Here is a 12,011-nt window from a genome sequence, read left to right on the forward strand (position 1 = left end):
CAGCCTCTTCCTTGCCACCATCTCCCAACTGCCATCGCGTTATCATTCCATCAAGGGCTGGCTAACCAGTTCATTGGGTCAGAGCCCTCCTGATCTCATTTCTGGGCATGCCCACATAGAGGCATGCAGACGTGTGCTTTTCTGAGCTCCTGGGCATTTCTCCACTCAATCAAGTTGACAGTTCAAGTTAAGCATCACAGCCGTCTCCTTCAGTCACCTTACTCTTCTCTCATTGGCAGCAAAAGCCACTGTAGTTTGAGTTGGGCAAGGCAACCACACCCCCAGTCCAGTATTTCTCTGCCCCAGCCAGAGAGACCCTCCTCATGAACAGGAGCCCTGATCCTGAGCCCCACTGCCAGAAGATTCAGGGCAGGAGGCAGGGTGTCACAGACAAAGCTCTGGAGCAGGTAGCAAGGTGGCAAGGAACCTGGGTGCAGAACAATGCACAGGAGGTGGCAATCAATGCCAGTGGCTGCTCCTGCTGTCCCCAGACAAGACCTGCAGCCTGGGAATAAGTGGGAGGCAAAGAGCTATGGCCGCATCACTGATGAATCCACAGACAACTGTTCTTCCTGCCTTTAAAGACTTGACAGCTCTTCAGATTCTCTTTCAAGGCTCAGGTCTGTCCTGTGGCTCTGACTCAGGCCCTCATGCTGAGCTCCACTGGGCTTCATTTCTGGTCCAGCCTCAGTCCCCTCTGCAGGCTTTTGGTCTGTCTTCCCTTAAAAGTCAGGACTCCCTAGGTCGCCATGTCCAGCATTCACCTCACTTTTGAATGAGGTTGAATGGTCTTTAACTTTGGTGAGGGTGCCGTGATCCTTTTGCCCAGTTGGTACAAGGTTGTCATATAAAGCTACCTGCAGAGCATACCCTGCCTATGCCACCACTTTGGTGATCCAGCAAAAATCTGCTCCCCGTAGACAGACATGAGTCAGGCATTATCCTAAGTGAGAAGAGTCTGATGTGGGGGTGTAGAATAGTAGGCGGGCTCACCTGTCTTCCGTTCTTATTGCAGCAATTACCTGTGGACACCCAGGCAATCCAGTCAACGGCCTTACTCAGGGCAGCCAGTTCAACCTCAACGACGTGGTCAAGTTCATTTGCAACCCAGGATACATAGCTGAGGGGGCTGTGAGGTCCCAGTGCCTGGCCAGTGGGCAGTGGAGCGACACACTGCCTACCTGCAGAAGTGAGTCACCCTTCCTGCCCCACTCTCTTCCCCACCACTCCAGCTGTCTGAGCTTCTGTGACCCAGGAGGGCAAGCCATGGCATTCAGTCCCGATATTATTATCCCTCATGCAAAGGAACTCTGGGAGCAGAGAAGGGTCACAAATGGAGACTCACAACCCCTAGATACAGTTGTATGACGTTTTATCATGGGTCATATGAGCAAATCAACAGTTTCATCTTGCAAGCCTTATTTAGTTCACAGGACAAGTAATTTATCATCATGTAATGCCCCAGTGTGTGTGTTTGTGTGTCTGTCTGTGTGCCTGCTAGCATGTGTATATGTGAGTGTATGCACATATGTGTGTCTGTGTGTGTGACTATGTATGTACATGTGTCTGTGTGTCTGTGGCCGTTTGTGTGTGAGTGCATGTGTATTTTCATGTGTGTGTGACTGCATGTGTGTCTGTGTACACGTGTGTGTTAGCATGCATGCATGTGTATATGTCTATGTGCCTGCCTATTTGTGTGTGTGTGTGTGCATGTATCTGTGTGTCTGCACATGTGTATGTAAATGTGTCTGTGTGTGCACAGAGGGCCTTTTCTCACATAAACAAGGAATTCAGAAGTTGTACCACATCTTGGTCTATCCTCATGGTTGCAAAATCACTGCTGTGGATCCTTTGTTCAGTTGATGAGGAAAAAAATTAAACAGCAGAACTGGAATGAAAAACAGATGCTAAAGAGTCTAAGAATTGAGATCAAGAAGCCAGGGTGAAAAGTAAGAGATGCAGAGAGGAAATCAGACTCCCAGAAGTAGCAATGTAAACTATTCCAGATGTACTTCTGGAGCCTTCAAGGGCTTTTTACAACAGTACAGCAGTGAAGACTCAGAGAAACTCATCAAAGGTCACACAAGTACCTCTGTGCTGGGGAGGCAGCCCAGCCATTAAAGCACCTGCCTAAGGGGCATGAGGACCTGAGCCAAAGCTCCAGAGTCTACTATAAAAGCCAGGCATCAGGGATTGGTGCTTGAATGAGGGGTGGATCTCAAGTTGGGCTGGTTATCGGTTGGCCGTTCCCTCAGTCTCTGATCCATCCCCAATCCCTGCATTTCTTGTAGATAGGATAAATTTTGGGTCTTCATGTGGGTCCCTAACAACTGGCGCAGGGGCTATCCCAAAAGCTATTGCCTGTGTAGCCGGGAGAGGAAGCACCTAGCCTGACACTGCTAGGGTGGGGGGATACCCAGGGGAGAAGGGGGGGGAGATGGGGGAAGGGTTGTAAAGGGTGACTAGAAGGAGGGCAGTAGCAGGATGTAAAATGAATAAGTAATAAAGTTAGTTAATTATTATTTTTTTAAAAAGCCAGGTGTGGTAGCATGTTTGAAATCTCAGCACTAGGAAGGCAGAGACAGGCAGGTCCTAGGGGCTCACCTTGCCTCGTCGCTGAGCTCCAGCCAGTGAGAGGCCCTATCTCAGAGGAGCTGGGAAAAGTTCCTGAAGAAGTCATGCAAAGTTATCCTGCATCCACATGCACATAGAAACACATATGTGCACAAACATATGCACATACACACACACACACACGAATATCTAGCTCACTTCACTTCTCCTGACTCACTTTTCCTGACTGTCTTACTCTATGAGGATGAGACTCAGGTCATAAGGTGCATCTGAAAGTATTTGAAAGGCAAAGCACATACTACGGGCTATGGTGAATATTGCCATTATTCTAAACACGCTGAATATGAGTGAAGCATCATTGGAAGGCCAGCTGAGTCCCTCAGGAGACAAATGCTCACTTGAAACAGTCATAAAAAGGACTAAAACAGTTTCAGAACGAGGTCAAGTGCTATTCAAGCCATGTTAGATGTGTCTGTCTTGCAACAGATGAGCTTTGGGAAGGAGCCACCTTAGGTCAGGGGTCAGATACACAGAGACAAGACAGTCATGCCCTCGGGGTGTGCATGGATGGAGACAACTCACCCCAGGCCAGCAGCCACACTGGGAACACTGAGGGAGAAAGACTGAGTGATCTAAGAGGAGAGGCAGGCTCCTTAGGGGAGGTGACAGTCACCTGGACATGGAAGATAAATCCATGACCAGGTGGCCAAGGCAGAGAAGAGGGGCCGTGCGTGGCCTTAGGACCAGGCCAGCCTCCCGTGCAGGTTCTACTTTGTCATCAAGCTTTGCCCTAGAGTCTGGGCTGGACTGAGAAGTGTCTACCTAGACTTCTGAATTCTCATTCAAGCTTGAGAAAATCCTTCATATCCAAATCTCAGTGTCTCGCTGTCACTTTCCATGACAGTCATCAACTGTACGGATCCTGGGCACCAGGAGAACAGCGTCCGGCAAGTCCACGCCAGTGGGCCCCACAGATTCAGCTTCGGCACCACCGTGTCCTACCAGTGCAACCACGGCTTCTACCTCCTGGGCACACCTGCCCTCAGCTGCCAGGGAGACGGCACCTGGGACCGGCCCCGCCCACAGTGTCTCTGTAAGTAGATCCGTTAACTATCAAAGGGACATATCTCAGAGCACACACACACACATGTTCATGTGTGTGCACATGCCTGTTGTGCCACTACAGCACTCCGGCTGCCCCTGGGACATCGGGACCCTTCTTGGGCCCCTGGTGCAGAGGTGCCATGCTAATTCACACGTGTTCTTCCTAGACAGGGACCATTCCCTTTCCTCTCTGGTACTCCAATGAACCCACAAATCCTGAGGATCTCCCCTCCTCCAGAGCCAGCTGTACAGAGACACAGTGCCTTCATTTTAACCCTCTCTGGATTTTTCAGAAAGATAACGTGTATTAGTTACCTCTTTTGTTGCCTCGACAATATGTCTATCAAAAGCACAGTCTGGGGGTAGAGTCACTGTGGCTGTGACATCACGGCTGTGGGAGTCAGGTTGCATCCCAGCAAGGAAGCAAAAGGAGATGAGGACTGGTGTTCAGCTCTTTTTGTCCCCTTTTCTATTCAGTCCAGGACCCCCCAGCACTGGAATGGTGACATGCACACGCACATTTAGAATGTTGTTTTTTGGTTTTTGGTTTTTTTTCATTTTACTTAACCCAGTCCAGAAACTCCCATACAGACATGCCCTGGCTGTCTCCTAGGCGATTCTAGATCGTGCCATGCTGACAATCAGCTTTAACCGTCACACAGACATGCACCCCTCTTCTCAGTAGGACTGAAGCAACACTTCCCGTTGAGTCTGGATGCCAGCATCCAGGTCAGCTTGGATGCCAACTCCAGCATTGTCACTGAACAAGCCACACAGCTTGGAGGAAGTCCTCCCGTCCCAGAGTCATGGCTTCTTCCACTTTGAAAATGATGAGGATAACCATGTCTCAGCATTCAGAGACTGCGTGGGCAAATCAGGAGCACTAGTTTACTCTCTGGTACATGAGGTTACTCCATAAGAGATAGCAGCATTGGTTACTATTATGAAAAGTTACAGGGTCAATATGGAGAGAAACAAAGCCAGCAGAGTAGCTTAAGTGGTGACACTGGTTGCTAGCCTCACAGTCTCATGAGCTGTGCCCTTGGGTCTCTGCACTCTTGCTGCTGACGGGGAATCATCGGGTGGCTTACTCTCTCCCCATCTTTCTAACATAGAGGCAAAGATGCAGTCCCAAAGCATTAATGGCTCTTGAGTAGTGGCTATCACCAGTGTACCTGTCTCTGGGAGCCTTCGAATCTGGGTGACTTTATCAAAAGCCCTTCTTCTAGATATAATAGGAGACTGGAACCACAGCTCACTGCCCATACCACCCTTGCCTAAGGACCTTGACATGGCCATCCAGCCCCATGTATGAATGATAAGTTATTTGGAATGTTAAATGGACAGCTGTCTGCATATGATGTGCCAGCCAGGCTTCAGACTTTGGTGGCTTCAGATCATAAGGGGTCCTCTGGTTCCCTGTCCTTCTCAGCTTCAGTGTCCTGCCTCGTGCCATGTTTGGATGTGAGCTGTTGTGACTATGGAGATCCTCCTACCTCACTCCAATGTTCAATCAAAGCCATAACCATATCTTCTGGAACCACGGAAAACCGGTTCATGGCAGCCTCACCCCAATCCTTCCTCCACGGAGCAACCAGTGTGACCCTGCTGTACTATAGACCGAGTCATGTCCCTCTGGTGGCTTTCTATCGTGCTTAGAATAAAATCAAAATGTTACATCATGACCTAGCTCCCAGTGCCCCACCCCCATGTCTTTCTCCACTCTTCCCTGACTCAGGTACACCAGCAGTTCTCAACCTGTGGGTCGAGACCCCTTGTGGCTCAATGGCCCTTTCCTATCGCCTAAGACCAGCCTGTATATCAGATAGTTACAGTATGATTCATAACAGCAACAAAATTACAGTTATGAAGTAGCAATAAAAATCACTTCATGGCTGGGGGTCACCACAGTGTGAGGAAGTGTATTAAAGGGTCGCAGCATTAGGAAGGTCTAGAACCTGCTAAAACACACTGCTGTGGTTTGAATATGAAAAGTCCCGCACAGGCTCACGGATTTCAACCCTGAGTCTCCAGCTAGAGACACTATTAGGGAACGCTTTGAAAGCTTTAAGAGGTGGCACCAGCCTATAAGTAGCATGTCACTGGGTACAGGCCTTAGTATTTTATAGTTCAATCTCACTTCCTGTCTGCTCTCTACTCCCTGACTTCAGACACAGTATAACCAACTGCCTGTCACTCCTGCCTCCACCCTTCCCACCATGATGGACCAATCCCCTCAACCTGAACCCAAGTATACTCTATCCCTGCAAGTTGCTTCTTACCAGATATTTGATCATAGGAACAAGAAAAGTAGCTAAGACACACACCAAGTTTGTCATGGCCGTGGCCTGCACACCTCGTGGTCCTTCCTTGATGGTCTTGTCCCAGACAGAACAGGCCTGGCCTGTCCATCTCAGAGAGACCACCCTTGACTGCCCTATTTTAAAGTATGTATTCATTAGTAGGTAGTTGTCTTAGTCAGGGTTTCTATTCCTGCACAAACATCATGACCAAGAAGCTGGGGAGGAAAGGGTTTATTCAGCTTACACTTCCATGTTCATCACCAAAGGAAGTCAGGACTGGAACTCAAACAGGTCAGGAAGCAGGAGCTGATGCAGAGGCCATGGAGGGATGTTACTTACTGGCTTGCTTCCCCTGGTTTGCTCAGCTTGCTTCCCCTGGTTTGCTCAGCTTGCTTTCTTATAGAACCCAGGACTACCAGCCCAGGGATGGCACCACCCACAATAGCTGAGCCCTCTCCCCTTGATCACTAATTGAGAAAATACCTTACAGCTGGATTTCATGGAGGCCTTTCCTCAAGGGATGCTCCTTTCTCTGTGATAGCTCCAGCTTGTGTCAATTTGACACACAAAACCAGCCATTACAGTATTAATAGGTAAAAGTAGATAGATATTAATATTTAATAGATATTAAAGTCGATATTAATAGGTATTAATTATTCTTTGCTTTCAATTTAGAATTATTGTGGTGAAGTGGGCAGGCTGTATTCCTACTATGTGCTACATAGGTGTTGATTTGCTTCCAATTCAGAGACAGTGTGAAGTGGGTAGGTTGCATACCTACTTTGTGCTGGGTAGTTATTAATCTTTCCTTCCAATTCAAAAACTGTGGTGCATACCTACTAAGTACTGCCTACATATTAGTCTCAGCTTCCAAAGTAGGCAGGCTTTGTCTGCTGGCGCCTGACAGATGAGCTATCAGAAAGTTCACTTTTCCTGGCCTTCCTCACTTCCCACAAGAAGCATGTGTGGAGCAATGGTGGCCCATTCCAAACAAAGCCACTGAGGTGTTTGCTCTCTTCCCACAGTGGTGTCCTGTGGCCATCCTGGCTCTCCACCTCATGCCCAGATGTCTGGAGACAGCTACATAGTGGGGGCCGTTGTGCGTTACAGCTGCACGGGCAAGCGGACTCTGGTGGGAAACTCCACCCGCATGTGTGGACTGGACGGACACTGGACAGGCTCCCTCCCCCACTGCTCAGGTATGGAGCGTAGAGTATGTGCAGGCGTCTGGAGGGGCACTGGATGAGAGGGGCATGGTCCATGAACAGGAGGGCATTACAGCTTAGGAACCTTACCCCATCTTTCATATGACAGCATCTCTAGAAAGAACTTGATGTGTGCTCAAGCCTTTCAATTCTTATTAAGCCCAAATAACCAATAGACTGCAAAAACAGGCAAGGTGCTGCTTTGGGAGGTCCACCTGGAGCTTTGGTCCTATCTAGAAATCTGAGTTCCTGTGCTCCTGAGGATGATGGTCCAGTCTGTCATCTTTTGTGTCTGTGATCTTCTCTCCTCTATGTCAGGCTCCCTTGTGCCCCATCTTGCCTCCTTCTCTCTCATCAGTGTCTACTAATTCAACTTGTCCCATGTCCTGACTACCTCGTGGGATAGTCTCCACCCTGAGACACCAGTACCCAGGCATGTCATTTTACTAAATGCTAAATCACTAGTCTCTGACATGAGAACTCTGACATGTTATTGAAGTAGCAAAGATCCTGTGTCCCCTGGGCAGTGGTGGCGCACACATTTAATACCAGCACTCATGAGACAGAAGATCTCTGTGAGTTCAAAGTCAGCCTGGATCTGCAGAGTGAGCTCCAGGACATCCAGGAAACACAGAGAAACCCTTCTTGGGGCTGGAGAGGTGGCTCAGTGGTTAAGAGCACTAGCTGCTCTTTCAGAGGTCCTGAGTTCAATTCACAGCGACCATATGTTAGCTCACAACCATCTGTAATAGGATCTGATGTCTTCTTCTGGTCTGCACTCATATAAATACATAAATAAATAAATAAATAAATAAATAAATAAATAAATAAAACTTTAAAGAAATCCCATGTCCACATTCCCTAAACCAGAAATTCATCCATAATGTCTTGCAACAGGACCATACACCCGAAAGTGAATTGTACAACCAGTAGCAGAAACCACCAGGCTAAATGTAAGCAGACACAGCCAAGTCTTTTTTAGAGTAAACCTACCTGGCACTACCAGGGAATGTCTCCAGGGTACAGTTGCTCCATTAGCCTGAGATTCCCCGGGGAGCCCAGCTTTCCCTTACCAATCCGTAGCCCTTCCCTCTTCCAGATCCTTCCTACAGGTAAAGATCCCAACCTCCTTGTCGTAAAGAACCCATCTCCCCATAAGAAGCACAGCCCTTGTAGTTCGAGTTTCCAGAAGAGCTTGATTACTGGTGCTTAGGACCCTGATAGAATATCGAGCCAGTATTTATTAAGTCTCTCCAAAAAGATCTCAAAGTGACTGTGCCAACGGGCTCCTGGCTTCCCAGACAGCCCCAGACACATCACGATGACCACTAGCACTTCTGACATTAAGCCTCGTTAATCTCATGGACCACTTGACAGATGAAGTAGATAAGACTCCTCATGAACCATGAGGATGCCTTTCGCCTGCTAGCAAGGGCCTTGACTACTTCCTTTGGGACTTCTAGGGGATGTGATTGGAATATAGAACAGGAAAGGCAGAGTCATGTACACAGAGACCCTAGGTATCCAGAGTAAGTTCCAGGAAGAGGGGGTGTGCAAAGGAGGAGAGAGGGGTAGTCGTGCATTTGTCCAACTCTTCCAGGATAATAATTGCCCATAATGACTCCCTCTAGTCACTCTGGGATGATGAACGTTCTTAGTGTTTGTTTGATCTACTCTGGGTGTCTTTGTTCGCCATGGAAAGAAAAGTGTCAAATAGGGGGAAAGAAACAAAAAGGACTTCCTGCCCATTAGCACGGTCATCCTCTGGGGCACAATACAGAAGTGAAGGTTTCTTCTAACCCAGAGAGTCACTTCCTCCTCTGTCACTGTGCCAGCAGAAGCTAGAAAGTGGTAAGTCCATTCCTGTCCAGAAAACTAAGCTAAAGCCTTCCTGGCTGAAGCATGCATATGCTATCTTGGACACGGCACCTCCCGTGTGTCTTTAAGAAATAACACTTTCATTGGTGGCCCATGCTTTTAACCCCAGCTCTCAGGAGGCAGAGGCAGGAGGATCTCTGTGAGTTCAAAGCCAGCCTGGTCTACAGAGCGAGTTCCAGGGTATCCAAGGCTACACAGATAATTCCTGTCTTGAAAACCCAGAAAGAGAGACAGAGAGAGAAAAACAGAGCTAGAGACATAGACATACAGAGACAATGAGACAGAGACATAAGAGACAAAGAGACAGAGACAGAAATAACACATTCAAGAATTCCAACTTTCGAGCCTCATCCTATGTAATCAGTAATCCAGAGAAGGAATAACAAAATGTCCTCAGTCTTTGTGTCATCAGCCCCTGACTAAGAAGGACATAAAGACATTCAAGACCCATTTCAGGTCTCCCCATCTTTGCTGATGTACTTTTCAGTACAGAGTCACCCCCTTTTATCTGCCCTCATGGTGTAGTTTTCTGTCCCAGATTCCCATATAGCACAGAGATAGACCCCCTATTACAACAAGCATGGAACTAGAGAACTCCGTTCTCCTGCCTGCTTACAGTAGTAAGCGATAGGCTCTAGCTGAGGCAGGAGAGCCAATGTGGAATCAGCCTTTTGCCATCAGGGGCTCTTCTAGAACCCAACACCAGCCGTTCCCTGTGCTTCATCCTGGAAAACTCCAAAAGGCAACAAAATCTAGCCAAATGAGATAGGCTTTCTATTTTCTAAACACATTGTGGAACATTTGAGTAACACAGGGCTACTTCATACCCTCATGGTCTGAGACTACACAAAGTAACTCTAAGGATGAGGATGAGAGAGATACCACAGGTAAACCATGGCAGAGTTAAGACTGAAACATTTTTATTGCTAACCCAGTATAGTTTCGAATACTAACATTCAATGCTTGAATGTGGGTCCTTGAGAGTACAGATGCCACCAAACATATAGTATTTTATCTCTTGGCAAACCACTTATTCTGACATCTTCCTCCTCCATGGGCTCTGCAGTGTTTCTCTATAACACAGATCCTAGATCCCTCAGACGCTATGTCCTATGGCTCTGTCTTCTGTTGTCTGCCCTCCCTCATTCCTTGGGTCCTTTGACACTCATGGCATTTATTAATCATTACTTATCAATTAAAAAATAAGATGAGATTTGAGAAGTAGCAGATGGCTCAGTGGGGAAGGGTGCTCACCACCAAGCCTGACAACCCAAGTTCAATCCCTGGAATTCATGGTGGAAGAAGAGAACTGTTGCCTTCAAACTGTCCTCTGATCTCCACATATATGCCGTCCTTACCACATTGTAATCCATCTCTGAAGGAAGCCAGGGCAAGAACTCAAACAGGGCAGGAACCTGGAGGCAGGAGCTGACGTAGTGGCCATGGAGGGATGCTGCTGACTGACTTGCTACACATAACTTGCTCAGCCTGCTTTCTGATAGAATCCAGGACCACTGGCCTAGGAATGGCACCACCCACAGTGGGCTGGGCCCTCCCAGATCTACAAGTAACCAAGAAAATGCTCAATAGGCTTGCCTACAGCCCAGTCTTACAGGAGCAATTTCTCATTTTGAATTTCCTTATGTGTGCTTCACCAGATATCATGCCTGCACACGTGTGCACACACACACACACACACACACGTACACACACTAGACAGACAGTGGGATGGATGGATGGACAGATTGAAATTTTTTAAAGTTGTAGAAGATAAATAAAGGCCAGGATCAAGCTCCAGCTGCACTGTGGGAAGGTAAACCCGTGGTAAAGAGTCTGGGTTTTATCCTGTCAGCACTGAAATTCCCCCAGAGACGTTCTTACAGGAAAAAAAGCAGGGTCCGATGACTGTTTGAGGTCAGCGATTGTTACGGTTGGAGGCTTAAGGTTGGAGAGATTCAGAGGAAGGGACTGTTCGGGAAGCTTTTGCAGTCGCTCAGGCAAAGAACAGTGACCCTCTAAGCTGAGACAGGGTGATGTGGAGAGCGGAGAGGGTACCACTGGCCAGCAGGTGTGGGAGGGCTAAGGCGAGAGGGAGAAGCTGGGATGTGGCAGCCTGGACCACTGGAGTTCTAGCCTGGTGTGAGCTGCCCTTCCTGTGTGGCTCCCAAGGACTTGAGAACCATGTGTTCTAACTACGGAATAGTGGGGTAGAGCCACTCATTCTGACATCTTCCTCCATGGGGCTATGGAGTATATCCCCATAACATGGACCCTGGTTCCCCAGGCACTAAGTTCACCGGCTCTGTCTCCTGTTCTCTGCCCTCCTTCGCTTACCTTCCAAACGCTGTAGTTTATGCAGACCCTGTGGGCTGACCGCTGTCTCTTGTCACCTCCTACATCTGCAGAGTTCGTTGCTTCCTCCCTACCAGCAGCCCATCTCTTTCTCTACTCCATTTGCATCCATGAAGAAAATAAAATAAAATAAAATAAAATAAAATAAAATAAAATAAAATAAAATAAAAATCACTCATTGTGTGCTGTGTTCTCCTCTTCCAGGAACCAGCACAGGAGTTTGTGGCGACCCAGGGATCCCAGCCCATGGCATCCGCCTAGGAGACAGCTTTGCCCCAGGCAGTGTAATGCGCTTTAGTTGTGACGCTGGCCACGTGCTCCGGGGATCTTCTGAGCGAATGTGTCAAGCCAATGGCTCCTGGAGTGGGTCGCAGCCTGAGTGTGGAGGTAATGTATGTGTCCCTTCTGCTTCTCCCTCTGCCCCACCCCAGCATTTCTGCCCCCAGCCATGCCTCAAATGCCCACCCTTGTGGACTGTGCACATCAACAGACAGCTCCATTTATATTAGTAATCCAAAGGTAAATAAGTTCCCCCTCACCTAAAAAAGGAAAAGTCAAAAAACACTAAATGACCCCATGGATTATTAACCTTCCA

The 12,011-nt window shown here is 48.0% G+C and overlaps 1 protein-coding gene across 1 annotated transcript in view; it reads left to right on the forward strand.

The window, feature by feature from the left end:
* The window catches only part of Csmd2 (CUB and Sushi multiple domains 2), a 575,103-nt gene that overhangs the window by 537,612 nt on the left and 25,480 nt on the right, over window positions 1-12,011 (forward strand). The window contains exons 54-57 of the mRNA XM_029476560.1: window positions 1,016-1,189; window positions 3,479-3,667; window positions 7,007-7,180; window positions 11,621-11,803. Of these exons, the coding sequence (XP_029332420.1) occupies window positions 1,016-1,189; window positions 3,479-3,667; window positions 7,007-7,180; window positions 11,621-11,803 (720 nt within the window). The remainder of the gene's footprint in view (window positions 1-1,015; window positions 1,190-3,478; window positions 3,668-7,006; window positions 7,181-11,620; window positions 11,804-12,011) is intronic.

This window comes from Mus caroli, chromosome 4 (genome assembly GCF_900094665.2).
Source record: "Mus caroli chromosome 4, CAROLI_EIJ_v1.1, whole genome shotgun sequence".
Lineage (NCBI taxonomy): Eukaryota > Metazoa > Chordata > Mammalia > Rodentia > Muridae > Mus > Mus caroli.